This window comes from Cetorhinus maximus, chromosome 13 (assembly GCF_964194155.1).
Source record: "Cetorhinus maximus chromosome 13, sCetMax3.hap1.1, whole genome shotgun sequence".
NCBI classification, from domain to species: Eukaryota; Metazoa; Chordata; class Chondrichthyes; order Lamniformes; family Cetorhinidae; genus Cetorhinus; species Cetorhinus maximus.
In genome coordinates this window covers 65,747,780-65,764,317 of record NC_135891.1, presented here as the reverse complement: position 1 = coordinate 65,764,317, position 16,538 = coordinate 65,747,780, and the positions used below count along the sequence as shown (strand labels likewise).

The 16,538-nt window shown below is 41.7% G+C and overlaps 1 protein-coding gene across 3 annotated transcripts in view; it reads right to left on the bottom strand.

Moving 5' to 3' along the window:
* Positions 1–1,280: 1,280 nt before the first annotated feature.
* Positions 1,281–16,538, bottom strand: part of stx16 (syntaxin 16) — a 30,732-nt gene continuing 15,474 nt past the window's right edge. For all 3 annotated transcript variants that reach the window (XM_078555465.1, XM_078555466.1, XM_078555464.1), the window contains exons 4-9: positions 15,263–15,425; positions 12,560–12,651; positions 11,178–11,321; positions 10,484–10,564; positions 6,924–9,336; positions 1,281–6,868 (exon numbers count right to left, since the gene is read on the bottom strand). In XM_078555465.1, coding sequence (XP_078411591.1) covers positions 9,232–9,336; positions 10,484–10,564; positions 11,178–11,321; positions 12,560–12,651; positions 15,263–15,425 — 585 coding nt within the window. In that variant the 3' untranslated portion in view covers positions 1,281–6,868; positions 6,924–9,231. The remainder of the gene's footprint in view (positions 6,869–6,923; positions 9,337–10,483; positions 10,565–11,177; positions 11,322–12,559; positions 12,652–15,262; positions 15,426–16,538) is intronic.

The following is a 16,538-nucleotide window of genomic DNA, read 5'->3' as shown; positions in this document are numbered from 1 at the left end:
CTGTGTCCAATTTCACTGCTGCATCTGCCTAGCATAGCAATTATTGCAGGTGAGAAGTACTTCATCAGCTGTGCAGCACTTTGGGACACCCTGAAGATGTGAAAGGTGTTATATAATTGCGAGTTCTTTCTTTCTGTGTGCCCAAGGTTCCATCGTCTGCGGAAAACAGGGACTAAAACTTGGACATCCTAAACCACAGCATTTTTGGACATTATTTAAAACTTCCCTACATTACCTCCAGAACACATCCACTTCAGCCACAGATGGCATTGCTAACTCTAACACCATGGAGCCTGGCAAACCCAGGAGTGAGATTGATAATCTGTGTCAAGTTACAGGCAGTCTGACACCTACCCTTAGAGCCTATACTGTGTTGGCTGGATTCAAACTTGGGGCACAGGAACAAAAATAACTTGAGGCCCCCAAACACGATTTTAAAAGTAAACATTTGACAACCATGGTTCTTTCTTAAAGATCGAGAAGCTGTTAAGGCTCCACAGCAAGAAGACTTCTTTAACACTGGGGTTTGCCTCTCAAGCTCAACATCTATAGACATACTAATACTTTTTTTTCCATGTCAACCACTTCCTTGAACATTGGAAGAAGTAAATACCACAGGAGCAAAGATCTGTGCATTTATCCAACTGGAGATTTCTGAAAGGGTCAGTTTTTTTTTATTCATTCATGGGGTGTGGACATCATTGGCTAGGCCAGCATTTATTGCCCATCCCCAATTTCCCTTGTTCAGAAAGCAGTTAAGAGTCATCCACATTGCTGTGGGTCTGGAGTCACATGTAGGCCAGACCAGGTAAGGACAGCGAATTTCCTTTCCTAAAGGACATTAGTGAACCAGATGGATTTTTACTAAAATCGGCAATGGTTTCATGGTCACCATTAGACTTTGAATTCAATTTTAAAAATCTAGAATTAAAAGTCCACCATCTGCTGTGGCAGGATTCGAAATGCAGCCCATTCAGATTTCCTCTCTCTTCCCTCCTCACCTCAAAACTATATGTCTGTTGTTCATACAAACATACGAAAATAACAGCCAGGAAAAGGCCAGCTACCGTCATTCATGATAACCACAGCATCATGATTACAGCCTTGTGATCCTCAGCAACATTGGAATTTCATGGGGAAAAGATTAGAAAAAAAACAGGGGCATAAGGGAAAATTCTGGAAAATTTCTCTCTGACCTCTCAGGGATGGAAACCAGTACAGATCATCAAGGTGTACACTCAGTGTGCTGCATTTGTTGCTTAAAAAATTACAGTAGCTAACACTTTTAAAATTCCTTTTTTATTGTTATCTGTAGCTTACACAAAAAAATGAGAAGTACACACAAATTGAAATACATGTAGTTTGAAGCCAGGTCCCCAGACTGTACAAATATAAATATAAAGATTTTGTGCAGTCTACACTGTGTAACATAGGCACCAGGCAGTGTATCCCATCTGTCTAAGAGATAAAACCATTAATACAACTCCCTTCTATAGAGAGGCTACATAAAGGTTCTCTCATTCACGATGGAAAATACAACTTGGTTTTCCAGGACTCTGTGCTGAGGGTACAGCACCAGCTACAGGTGCAAGGTTCCCTTCTTACCCAGTGTGTACTGCAAGTGTACAGGAATAGACAGTGAACTATGCACAAGCCATACAAGGTTAGCTGGTGCACAGTGTACGCTGTCTGGTAACTGATCTTGCCTGTACCCAAGTGTCATCTAAACCATTTAGATTTCTAGACATCAGAAGCATTTTAACCCACCTTCCACACAAAAAAAAACAATTACAGCACAGAGGCTGAGTGCACAATCATTTTTCTATCGCACAGCTGTGCATAAGGAAGGTTAAGACATTTTTACAATCTGTTTGAAACAGCAGCAATGCTGAGTGGGTTAATAATCACACGGATGCTATCCTGAAACAGGCTGACAATCAGAATCCTGACTCACACAGGAATAAATTCATATTATTTTACAATATATTTAAATACAACCTGTTCAGTCAAGTCGCATTTTTAAGAAGAAAAGAGCAGAGTTCCCACTTCTCAATAAAATCTCCAACCTGAACTCACTTCTTGTTACTTCGGGCTGGATCAGGAGCTGCAGATACTCAACCAGTGAGCAGTGCTGTACAGGTGCAACATGGAAGAGCCAAAGTTCTCACTGGTGTACACCAGCTAACTGTTTGAGAACAGACTTGGAGAAGTGATGTTTGCTGAAAGCGCTATTGGCACTAGTTCAAAGGTCATCTTAGAGGGACAGCCAACTTCATTAGTAAGTGATGGCATGCTAAGATCCCGTCACATGTTTTTTCCCCTTTATCAGATATCTTTAAGTTTGAATGCAATTCTTAGCTTCACATAAGCAACTGTGACGCAGTGCAGTGAAGACAGATGAAAATCTGCATTGTTTATGTGGTTTCACAATAACTCTAAGCTATTCCCATCTAATCAGTCAAATGACTTCATTTCCTTCCTGCTTACTTGTACACAATAGTCTGTATACATCTGTGGAAGATCAGTAGAGACATTCTACAGTCTAGATATACACATGCGCAGATCCACTCAGTTGCATCAAGTCATTTATATCATGTAAATTCACCTATTAAGGAATGCAGCCCAGTTCCTGAACCATGCTCCCAGGATTGGGAAATTTATCTACTGAGATAAGAGTTACCTCTATAGGGCAGAGAACACACTCACACAAACACATAGAAAAAACATGGAACATGTAATGGTCATTTCACTTGTCAAATTCTCCCACATCGCACCCGCAATTCCTTCTTTCAAGAGTTTTAGCATATAATCTTGAGGAAAGTTTCAACATCTCCCTGCCTCCCACTGGGCCATAAAGCAAAACTCCAGATCATCAATCTAACCATATGTTCTATTATACATCTGCAATGGGACACTTCCTTTCCAGCACAATTCCATGGTCTGAAACATTGCAGAAAATATCTTTCTTTTAGGGGTATCTGTTCATTTGAGTCCATATTTATCCCTGTAACCCTCAGTCGGATTTCTAATCAGGTAACCACTGAACTCCTTTTTGAAGGAGCTAAGTTAGGCACTACTAACCACTTTCGCTGGGTATCCATTCCAAACTGAAATTAAGTAATTCCATCCTTATGGAATTTTTGCAGCTCATTAAATTAGATCGGCATTCTAGTTCTGAGCATGGGACCCAAATTAGGCTGCAGGTAAAATGCTGTGGCCAGTGTCAGTATAGTATCCATGGATTGCAAAGTGCAAGAGACAATGCCTACCGCAAGATGCACACAGTCGTAAAGGGCATCTGAACACTGTGCTCATCAAAACATGTGTCAAGATAATTGTTGCTTTAAGCGAGCATTGTAAGTTGCTAAAACTAATTTAAGACAGGTTGGCTACGGATAAGGAGATGCCTCATTAATGAAGGATGATCAGGAAAGGATGAATAGCCTGGGTTCTCCTTTCTCTTGAAAAAGCTGAAAGATGGTCAAAGAGGTCTTTTAAAATTATCTAAAGTTTTGATAGACACTTGAGTGTTTCCACATGGGTGTTATGACCACAGATCCTATCCCCGAATTACTTATGGACATATTGAACTTTTAAGAAAGACAAGTGTCTTTTAAAAAAGGACATACAAGCAAAAGCTGGCTGAGACTAAGGTAACTACTTGCTGGAAAATTCCTATGTGAGTTACTTGACCAACTAGTTCAGAGACAATGGAATGTTGCACCTAAAAGGCATGACATGGCCTACTTCAGACAGAGGCACTTCAAAGGGAAAGGTACAATGCAAACTGAACTGTAATCTCCTGTGGTTGTGGAGATAATGGAAAAATGATTACCATCTCAGCCGAAACCACCTCCTGTTGAGTTGAAAAGAAAACATCTGGGTGAAAGAAGGCTGGAAGGGAAAAAACAAACAAGGAAAGGGGTTTAAAAAAGCCAACTGCAACCCTAGTTCTGTGCGCTAGTCTGGTGTTCTGTTCTGGTGTTTGTGTGCTGTGAAGGTCACAGCTGAAGAACACCAACTGGGCATCCCCGTGCTTGCAGGTAAGAAGCTCTCTCTCTCTCTGCAGAACCAAGAATCTCCAAACCAACTGCTCAACTGCCAAAGTCAGCGCCTCCAGAATCACCCAACTTAACGGCCACAACGTTTCACTGTCTACTTCTCACGGACAAGCCAAAGGACTGATTCGTATATATTCAAGAGAAAGAAGAATCCAGGCTGTTCATCCTTTCCTGATCATCCTTCATTAACGAGGCATCTCCTTATCCGTAGCTAACCTGTCTTAAATTAGTTTTAGCAACTTACAATGTTCGCTTAAAGCAACAATTATCTTGACACATGTTTTGATGAGCTGGAAGCAAGTCACAGGTCAGAAAAGCCACAGTCGAAAAGGAAACAGGACAGCTCCTTTCAACTAACCTGCAGAACCAAGAATCTCCAAACCAACTGCCAAAGTCAACACCTTCAGAATCACCCAACTTAACGGCCACAACGTTTCACCGTCTACTTCTCACGGACAAGCCAAAGGACTGATTCGTATATCTTTAACTTTCATTTTTAGACTCAATTTCTCATTTCTAATCTGTGTGCGTGTGTTGCGTTTTTATTCGTTTTTTCTCGCATTTAGTAACTAATAAACTCACTCTTTGGCTTAAGACAGTCTGGTTAAATTAATACATTTGGACTGGGAAAAGGTATCCATGAGAGAAGGGATCCTTTTAAAATTAACCTTGTTGCGGCCAACTGAAGGGGTTGAATAAAGAAAGGGAGCCAGTTCATCCCTCCTCGCTCGGGAGCATAACAATTTGGGGTACCTCATCCGGGGTCATAACAAATTAGGGGAACTTCGCCCGGGGACCAGTCGTAACATGGGGAAGAGTCCAACCAGAAGCCATCGATATAACATAGTCACCAAGAAATCCAATAGGGAGTTCAGAAGAAACTCCTTTACCCAGAGGGTGATGAGAATGTGGAACTCGCTGCCACAGAAAGTGGTTGAGACAACTAATACAAATGCTTTGAAGGGTAGACTAGATAAACATATATGAAGGAAAAGGGAACAGAGGGCTACACTGATAGAATTAGATGAGGAAAGGCGGGAGGAGGTTGGAGCATTAAAGCCAGGATGGAGTGTTTGGGCCAAATGGCCTGTTTTGGTGCTGTTTATTCTATGTAATTCTGTGAAGTCCTTGGACACCATATGCCAAAACACAAGTAATGTTTGCAAGCTGTTCAGTTTATGCGGACAAACGTCAGATTCATCTACTGTCTAAACACATTTAGGTGTTCAATATTGTATCCGTAGTCAGAGAACTACAAGGAGTGGCATCCAGAGATACTTACCTTTAATTTTTTCATTTTCGTGGGTGCTCCCTCTTCCTTTTTGCCACATCAGACACAGGAACAAATTCCAGAGTAAGAAATAGCATTGGGCCCATTCCATGTAGAAATCCATAAATAATTGCTTTCTCCCACCCCGAATATTTGGGAGAATATATTGAATCCAATATTTTCAATATACTGTTGGACACACTCTTCAGGCAGTCCAACTTCAGAATTTAAATAAGGTGCGAAGACTGAGTGCATAGTCCCATCAGTTACTGCCCAATGCACTGGGGGTGTCGCTGGCTAGGCAAGCATTTATTGCCCATCCCTCATTGCCCTTGAGAAGGTGGTAGTGAGCTGCTTTCTTGAACTGCTGCAGTCCATGTGATATAGGTACACCCACACTGCTGTTAGGGAGGGAGTTCCAGGATTTTGACCCAATGACAGTGGTCAGGATGGTGAGTGGCTTGGAGGGGAACTTCCAGGTTGTGGTGTTCCCGTACATCTGCTGCCCTTATCCTTCTAGGTGGTAGAGATCGTGGGTTTGAAAGATGCTGTCTAAAGAGCCTTGGTGGGTTACTACAGTGCACTTTGTAGATGGTACACACTGCTGCCACTGCACACCAATGATGGAGTGAATGTTGAAGGTGGTGGATGGGGTGCCAATCAAGTGGGTTGCTTTGTCCTGGATGCGGTCGAGCTTCTCGAATGTTGCTGGAGCTGCACCCATCCAGGCAAGAGTATTTCAGGAGAGTATTCCATCACACTTCTGACTTGTGCCTTGTAGATAGACAGGGTTTGGCGAGTCAGGTGAACTGCTCGCCACAGAATTCGCAGCCTCTGACCTTCTCTAGTGGCTGGTCCAGTCGAGTTTCTGGCCAACTGCAACAATAACAGTCCAGAGCAATCCACCTCAAGCTCCCTGTGGGTGCTTAACATTGCCCTGTGAATCTGGGCAGTCACAGAATGGGACGCTCTGTTAAATGAGCATTTTACATGCACAATTATTGTCCTAAACTATTGACAAGAGAAAAATCACATTGCAATACAGCATTTCACAGCATTAAAGCTATTATAAGGTGCGACAATTTCCACAGGGTACTGAGGTAACCAGTTTCCCATTCAGCTGTGCCTATTCCATATAAGGAATCCTTTATTCCTTTAAAACCGTTTCAGTGGGGCAGAGTATCACAGCAATGAAGATTTACTAAAATCTAGGTCATTGCTCAAATTGCTAACATCTACTCTAAATAGGATTTTCATATTCTGGAAGAAAAACAGAAAATGCTGGAAACACTCAGCAGGTCAGGCAGTGTGTGCGGAGAGAGAAACAGTTAATGTTTCAGATCAATTTAATCAGACATTGATCTGAAATGTTAACTAATTTTTTTTAATCTTCACGTATGCTGCTGGCCTAAGTGTTTCTGGCACTTTATTTTTAAATATTGCAAAGCTCCAGCATCCACAGTATTTTGTTTTTGCAGCAGTTTCTGCCTCTCTCAATTCAGTACCCCTTTCTACTACATCCAAATTCAGTCATTTACTTTCATTTCCTTTATTTTTCATATAGAGCTACATAGAAATTTCTACACTGAAACCTCTCAGCCCAACCAGTACATGTTAATGTTTATCCTCCACATCAGCAGTATCCTTTTCCTCATACTGTTCCCTCTGTCCACACTTTTCCACTATTCCTTTATTCTCCTTCCTTTCAACAACTTGTCTAATCTATTCTTAAGCATTGACATGGTCTCTACTATAATAATTACCACAGGGGACTCCATAGCCTAAAAGGCCTCTGTTCTCTGTCAAATCGCCAACGTTTAACCGCATATTTTCATTTCTAGTTCCAGATTTGTCAATCAATACAAACAGTCTGTTTCTACATTGCATCCCTTCGTCATCTCCAAGTTTCTCCATTACTTTGCATTCACTACAATCTCGTTCTACTTCTGAATGCTGTTACCTAACAATGTAAAACAGAAACCCAACAGTTACAAATTACCACAACCCATTTATTTTTAATTCACATTCCCATTGAGGGTATAAATGCATATTATTGTACCCAGGAGAACAGCCTGAATTAATTGACACCTTCGTAAACATACAATCCCTTCAGAAAACAGTTTGTTATAAAGCAGTTTCACAATACTGTTAAGTACACTTTAGGCAATACATTCAGCTCACTCCCGTTATGTGGAAAGAGGACTCATGTACATGAAGAGTTCCAGGTTATTACAAACACAGTTGAAACTGTTATATATGAAGCTACTGGGTAAGGGAATCACAACAGAAGGGGTCACATACAATCTTTCACAAGCAATCTACAAACAGCTCTCCTACTTAAGATGAAGAGAATAAAAACTAAAATGTTCTACATTGCTTATTCCATTTATAATACAGACAAAAATTAAAAAGAAAATCATAAATTATTCTGGTCTAAACAGTTAAAGAATAATGTCACAGAGATACAACAATAAAAAGAATTCTTACTGCAGAATGCAGAACAGCAGAGGTGTTCTGCACCAACTCTTAATGTTTAGTTTATGCTCCCACACATTGGTATTAAGTTTCAGAGTAAAGAAATACTCACCAAGTTTCAATATTCACCTGATTTGATTCATAACGAGATTATCAGTTGCATGCGTATGCACTCATAAACAAAGTGCTTAATGCTCATTCAGAGCCATTCTACAGATCACATAATAAAATTTTGGTGTTTAGTTTTAGCCAGCTGAGCAGCACACTGACTAACCTTCACTCTCACTGAAAGAGGCCCAGGGAGGTTGACCATTACACAGATTCTGGGTATCTTGAGCGAAAGTGTCTAGATTCTTAAAATAAAGATCTCCCATTTTGCTGTGCTATCCAGGGTTTATCCCAGCTAGCTCGATTTCCACCACCACCTGATCTTTATTTTAAACATAGTGTCCCAGTGCTCATAGTGTTGAAAATATTTTCCATCCTCGCCGTGATTTTTTTTTATCCGTTCAATCCCATTCTTATCTAGGTCTTTCAACCACCAATTGCAACCAAGCGTGCAGGTAGTCCCAGTTCCCAGTACAGTTCTTGAGCCAGCCTCTAGCAGCATGACAGTGCCAACTTTACAATTCGTCCTGCCACCTTCCCTTTCCCCTCTCAGCTTGGCACCACCTGGCAGGGTTGGCAGCAGACAGTAACAAACCATGGGCACAGGCTCCCACTGCATTGTTGCACTACCATGTTTTGCAGAACAACTCACCCTCCCCACCCAAAAGGAAATCACAAGCTGCTGTGTATTCAAACGTGCACACAGTATGTCAAGCAAAACGAAGTACAATAAAGCTGGACAACACTTGGACCTCCATGAAACGTTTGCTCAGTTTAGCTTTTGATGGTTGCTATTGGATATAACCATAAATAATAAGCTTGGTTATAAGTCATTTTTTCTTGGAAAAAAAGTTCAATATGCAAAACCAGAATTGCTGCAACATATACATCGGTACACAAAGGAAAGGAATGCAGAGGAACCCAGTGTGCTCAAGGCAAACTAGAGAAATGCCAGAACCCACTCCGCTCCACTGAGATGCTGACAATGCTCCTTGTAAAGTTGAACCTGTTCCTCAATGGGAGATCAGTTGGGTACAGACCACTAGCACATCACCAGCTGAAGAAGGAATGCGGAAAGAAGCAAATCCAAGTACTGCTCACGAGCAACACAAGAGAGAGAGCACACCTTCCCCCCCGTCCCCACAACCCCCCCCAACTCAATTTACAACACAGCAATCACAATATGTTCCTGATTTTCTGTAGTGAAGGAATTCAGAGGATCTGATCTTGTTCCATAGTTCCCCCTCTCAGACATTTTTATCACCAACCCTAGTGCATTTTCCTCATGGGTTCCCACTGTAGGGGAGTTCCTGCCGATCACCTTGATTTGACTCCTATTAACACAATAATGAGAACCACTACTATCACAAACAAAATCAGAATGACCAACATCTTTCGATTCTTCTTTTGGTATTGCTCAGCCTGCAAAATTTAAAATAGAAACTATTAGAGAATGTTTAGTTTATATGAACACTCGTTTTTACACATCCTAAGATCCATCATTCAGTTCATTGGGCCTGTGACAGTTCAACAGTGGAGCCAACTAGTCTATTCCCTATCCCTTTGGGCTTTTTGATGTTGTTCTTCTTGAAGAATTTTTCAAATTTCCTTCTTAAATGTTGATTGGCTGTTTCACTAGCAGCTGTGATTTTGTATTTTAAAAATGTTATGCGTAAAACAATTTCTGCTAACTTTCCCTTTAACGGCCATCATAACTCCGACCCCTTTAGACCCGATTAACTGACCAGTTTAAATGATCTTTTATTATTTACTCCGTAAAGCTCTTGCATAATTTACCACTTTATTAAAATTATACCAGGGTTTATAGGGTTAAATTATGAAGACAGGATGCATCAACTTGTCTTATATTTTCTTGAGGTTAGGAGATTAAAGGGTGATCAGAAGAAGGAATTCAAAATGATTCAATAGGGGAGGTGCTGATAAACTATGCCCCCAGTGAGACAATTAATGAGGACAAAATCCTAAAATTAGAACTAAGATAGTTTGGGGGTGGGGGTGAAATCAGGAAACACTTCTTCAGAAAGCGTAGAGGAAATTTGTCTGTGGATTCTGGGACAATAATTGATTTCCGGACAGAAATTGATCAAATTCCTTACCTAACAAATTTCAGAGATATGGTTCAAAGGCACGTAAATGGAGTTAAAAAACAGATCAGCTATGATCTAAATGAATAGCTGAGCATACTCGAGTAGCTGAATTGCCTCCTCCTGTGCCTATGAACTGGATATTATCTCAGAATTGGGAAGGGATCAAGAGCGGGCATTGCTGCCAAGTGGTCGGGAGATCAAGGAGAATGGGTTTTCCTCAGGTCCTGGTGAATTTAACAGCAGGATCTGAATAACGTTGGAGAGGAAAACAGTGTTAACAGTTCAGGTTGATAACCTGTTGTCAGTTCTGATGAATCCTGGAATCCCAGGTGGTATTCAGTTACCTTAAATTAGTGACCCAGCCATACCAACTTGAAAAAACTATACGAGCAGATTGGTGTGATATATTTTCTGTAATGACAAACGAACGCTGTATAAACAGTCATCCGAGAGAGCCGTACCTTCTGCAACTGCTGCAAGCCCTCTTCTGTTTTAATACAGGATTGTTCAACGTTGTAATCAATCTGGTCCAAAATAGTCCCCTGAAAATGAATATAAAGAATGAGGCAGCTGCACAGTTAATGAAAGGTTCATCGGATCCCTGCCCTTTCAGACCTTCTTGCACCAAGTACACTATCCTGGCCAGCAGGATGCATGACTGAACTGCTTCAATGTTGCAGGAGCTTGTGCACCAAGCTAGCTGAATACCAGCACTCAAGCTGCAATGTGTTGAAAAAGTGAAATGGGGCAGAAAAAGGATGGGCACCTTGGGAGTGGGAGAATGTTTCTCTGCAGAATTGCTGATTTTGGCACAGTATTTGTTACTGCAGCTTTGCTCTGCGAGGGACTGTTTAACTGGGTTTCCCAACATCAGGCTGGGCCAATTAAGATGACCCATCTTCTTCAAAGAGGAAGTCTGACCTCTGCTCACTGCCTCTCCCGCATTGAGATTCGCTGGTGCATATAGTAAGGAACATATTTTGAAATGGAGGCAGTGGGATCGGCGGGGGGGGCTACTGGAAGGATGCTGTAGTGAGCTGAAAATGAAACACAGAGGCTAAACAGGTGCACATGCACATGGCTCCTTCCTTCTGGTGGCAAATCTGGAAAGGGATCTCACATTTACATGTTAAGGCTTCTCCAAAGCTACTCCACCTGTTCCACTATCATGGTGGCCAGCTCCCTGAAGATTTCATTCAAGTCTGAGATTGACTGTACAATTTGTCGGATCTCCTTCTCCCGTTCTTCCACCATCAGAGTGTTCTCTTCCACCAGCAGCAACTGATCGTTTGTAAAACCCTGAGGAAGCAACAGGGAAGACCTGTTCACATACCCTCAACAGACAAAGCCAGTTAATTAAATTAGTTACACACAGGGTACAATAGGACACTTTACTAAATTATACCAATACCTTAGTGACACCCGCCTTACAAGAAAGTAACAAAGAACTGGTATGCATTGCCTAATAGCCCTGAACTGAGTGACTTGCTCAGCCACTTCAGAGGGAATTATAGTCAACATGTTGGTGTGGCTCTGGAGTAACTTATAGGCCAAACTGGGGAAGGACAGCAGGCCTTCAAAACCATTAGGGATCAAGTTCAGCTCTTACGAGAAACCAACAGCTTTTATGGATACCAGCTTTACATTTTCAGATTTTTCCATAAACTGAATTCAAATTTGCACTCTCTTTATAATGGGATGTGAAATAGTTCTTTGGGTCATTAGTCAACAACTCTGGATTACTAGCCCAGTAACATTAGCACTACACCACCACAATGCAAATGAAGGGACAAGGCCCACAGGGCACCATCATGGCTATAAACAAACAGTCAGAAAGATTGTGGAGCGCCCATTATGTGGCTGCCAGTCACAACTCTCCCTTTCATGCAGATCCTGATTTTCATACTTGGGTTCCTATGGCAATTCATCATCTCTCTCAAAATGCATGCCATCCTTGTACAAAGTTACCACAGTCCCCGCCACTTCAAATTGTCCATGCTTAAAATGGGCAGTCACTTAATTCAGTCACAAAACAATAATCATTAACAAATTTGCATTGACCTCAATTTTATAGTTGTCAGATATAGCACCTTAAATGCTCTATTTATGTTGGGAAGAAATAGTAGTGCTTTCTCATTGGTTCAACCTCATTAAGGTGCACTAGATGCAAGAACAAACTTAAGGAGGTGAATCAGTAAATAATATCTTGCTGATGGAATTATCTTGTGTATTTAAACAGTTCTAATTAGTCTCCAAGTAGTCTGATGTTCAAGTTAGGCTGCAGTTCAAACACAGTAAGTCACATTGCATGCAGTCTTGTTTAGATCATTTAGTGATGACCTACAACAATCTTATTGATTACTGAAATAGCACTGCCCTGTTATAGAGGCCATCACTTATAGCAGGCTAATTGCGCTCACACCAACACATCTCACTACAAGCAGTGGGGACTGTGCCACTAAACAAAGTGGGGCCAGATAACACAATTATATTTGATCGTATCTCTGCAACATGGCGCCAATGATTAGTGTACCCACGTTGTCATAAAGATTGTTGTCTTCACCATCATCCATTAGTGGCACCGACGTGTCAAAAAAGTGTTTGGATCTTTCCTCTCGATTCTTCAAACCTATCACAAAAAACAAAAATCCTGTAAATGGAAGGGAGTAAACCTGCAAAATAAATAAAACATGGAAGTCTTTAAGTCCCTTTGTTGATTTAGAACAGGGTCATATTTAGAAGGGTTAAAATAAAACAAAAAGCACTCCAGTACTCTTTCAGTGCCCCCTCCAAAAGATCCCCTCTCTCCCCCTTACAGCTCCTGAATCTTGCTGGGAATTGGGTGCCGGCAGCACTCAATTCCTCATCAAATCTCCATGTGCGTGGTTGGATAGCGAAAGTCAGCAGGCAAGAGTGAATCACAGTCAAGCCAAAGCCTGTCTTGCTTGTCATGTACACTTTACACAAGAGTTGCTAGATAGTGGTGAGGAGAGCAAATCCTGGCTGACTTTCCCACCTCTTTGGTCCCAGGGTGCTGGGCAATTAGGGGATTTGATCATGAAGGGAAATCTAAAGGCACACTGTCATTTTACACCAGCTGATGAGGGCTACTCTCAGGGATATCAGATTTGCACGTGCACATTTGCCAAATACAGCAACTGTTAGAGGGCTGAGAAAACCTAACATAAGTTGTCCTGAAAATTTTATTTCAAAATCTTCCAAAGCAAGGAAGCTAGGCTTTTATAAATTTATAAATCATGGTTAGACCTCAGTTAGAGTATTGTGTGCAACTCTGGACTTTAGGAAAGATGACAAGGCTTTAGAGAGGGTAAATAGCAGATTTACCAGATTGTTGTGGAGGGATTCAAGAACACAAGAAATAGGAGGAAGTAGTTTGGATTCTTCTCCTTGTGACATAGAATTTTTAAGGGATATTTAATAGGTGTTCAAAATCATGAGGGATTTTGTTTGGGCAAATAAGGAGAAGCTGATTCCACTGCAGGAGGGTCAGCAACCATCTTTAAGATAATTGGCAAGAGAGGCTGAAATAAGAGTTTTTTTTTAATTGCAGAGTTTTGATCCGGAATTCATTGCCTGAAAGGGTGATGGAAGCAAATTCAATAAACTTCAATAGGATATATACTGGACGAGGAAAAATTTTCAATGGGGCAACAGTGGTGTGAATAATTGCATAACGCATAGATAATAATAGCATAGAGCCAATGGATGTTATCTACTTGGACTTCCAGAAGGCCTTTGACAAGGTGCCGCACAGGAGGCTGCTCAGTAAGATAAGAGCCCATGGTGTTAGAGGCAAGGTACTAGCATGGATAGAAGATTGGCTGTCTGGCAGGAGGCAGAGAGTGGGGATAAGGGGGTCCTTCTCAGGATGGCGGCTGGTGACTAATGGAGTTCCACAGGGGTCAGTGTTGGGACCACAACTTTTCACTTTATATATTAATGATCTAGATGAAGGAACTGAGGGCATCCTGGCTAAGTTTGCAGATGACACAAAGATAGGTGGAGGGACAGGTAGTATTGAGGAGGTGGGGAGGCTGCAGAAGGATTTGGACAGGTTAGGAGAATGGGCAAAGAAGTGGCAGATGGAATACAACGTGGGGAAGTGTGAGGTCATGAACTTTGGTAGGAAGAATAGAGGCAAAGACTATTTTCTAAATGGGGAGAGAATTCAGAAATCTGGAGTGCAAAGGGACTTGGGAGTCCTAGTCCAGGATTCTCTTAAGGTTAACTTGCAGGTTGACGTGGTAGTTAGGAAGGCAAATGCAATGTTGGCATTTATTTCAATAGGACTAGAATATAAAAGCAGGGATGTGCTGCTGAGGCTCTGGTCAGACCACATTTAGAATATTGTGAGCAATTTTGGGGCCCGTATCTCAGGAAGGATGTGCTGTCCCTGGAGAGGGTCCAGAGGAGGTTCACGAGAACGATCCCAGGAATGAAAGGCTTAACATATGAGGAACGTTTGAGGACTCTGGGTCTCTACTCGATGGAGTTTAGAAGGATGAGGGGGGATCTGATTGAAACTTACAGAATATTGAAAGGCCTGGATAGAGTGGATGTGGGGAAGATGTTTCCATTAGTAGGAGAGACTAGGACCCGAGGGCACAGCCTCAGAGTAAAGGGAAGACCTTTTAGAACAGAGATGAGGAGAAATTCTTTAGCCAGAGAGTGGTGAATCTATGGAATTCATTGCCACAGAAGACTGTGGAGGCCAGGTCACTGAATGTATTTAAGACGGAGATAGATAGGTTCTTGATTGGTAAGGGGATCAAAGGTTACGGGGAGAAGGCAGGAGAATGGGGTTGAGAAACTTATCAGCCATGATTGAATGGCAGAGCAGACTCGATGGGCCGAATGGCCTAATTTCTGCTTCTATGTCTTATGGTCTTATAACTGTTTCGAAGAGCTGACACAGGCACAACAGGCTGAATGACCTTTTGTACTGTAAGATTCTGATTCAATGCAGGAGTAACTGAAACCCCAAAGTAGACTGAGTGCTTACAGTAACATTTTTCCTGCTTGTTGACTGTTCGGACTAATGTAATTAACTTAAGTCGGTTTTTAGTTTGGTGGAGGCATTTGGCCCTGCCTCCATGAGCCATTACCAATCAATACAAACTCTTTCATGTCCTAGAAAGCACTGTTCATACCTATACAGACCAGTGAAACTCAAATAATGACACTCGGATTAAAGTGTTTCCCTATCCTTGGTTGCTTACGTTTGAGATAATTGGACTGGGCATGTCGAAAATTAGTCGACAGGTCTTGAAGAGCTTGTGCTAGAGAGGAGACAACATTTCGGAGGACCCGTTCTTCCTGCTCTGTGCAGCTGCGCCATTTTCCCTGCAGGCTCTGCACTGATCGCTGACACCTGTGGAACATCTGAAGGGAAAGCAAAGCAGTAACAGAAAAGTTAGCGCATTCAATCCATCTCTCAGCACTCCTTTAAATGTGTAATTGTATGGAAATGTACCTGTGCAAACATAGAATAGACTTGCTTTAACTAATCCTTGGCTCCCTTACTGAAGAATGACTCGGTAGCTAAAGGGTAAAATTTTGACAATGCATGTCTGATGTACATCTGCACACTGCACGTTAGTGTGCCTTTCTTGGTATCAAGGACCAGAGGGGTTGTCTGCCCTAACGCCAGAAGAGCTGCAAAATCCTTGGAAAAATGGTACACTGTTTTTCCCAGTGATTCGGCAGCCAAAATTATGGCAGATAAACCCCAGTGGAAATTCATCCTTCCCATGTTAACTCTTTAGTTAACTTTTAGTACTGGTGCTCTGCATCTGAACAGGTTATATAGGATATCACCTGCATTCATAATGCTACTGCCTGACATAATTTTAAAGTGATTTCCTCCTCCCCTCCTCTATTGAAGGCCTTGTTGTGGTACAGTTCTAGGGGTGCAAAATGCACATTGAACTGATCTCCCTTTCCACACACACTTCATTGAAACCAAGTTCTGCTTACAGTGAAGTGTGTGTTAATTGAGAGTGCAGAGCCTCCTGATGCATCAAGTGCATTCTCTGCAATCACCATGTCATGAGGAGAGCTCTACATAAGATAGTCACTGGTTTAAAGTGTGAGGGCGAGCAGAAACAGGGAAGCTGAGATCGATCTGAAGTGCAAATATTTTCCTTTAAAAAAAGGATCGTCTGGCATTTCACAACTCATATTCTCCCTTTGAATGAATAGCTAGCTGGCTGCAAGACAGAAAGACTCAGGGTAAAGGGCAGCTATTCACAGTGACCAAAGGTGGAAAGTGGGGTCTACAATGATCAATGCTGGAACCATTGTTGTTCACAGTTTATATTAATGTTTCAGACATTGAAATCAAAAGCACAATTTCTAAATTTGGGGGTGACAGCAAATTTATGGTGGTGTGGCATGGGGGATAGTCGATACTGAGCAGGACCTCAACAAACTACAAGAAGCATTATTAAGCTTGTATATCATTGGCAAATTAATTTCACCACAGATTCAATTACA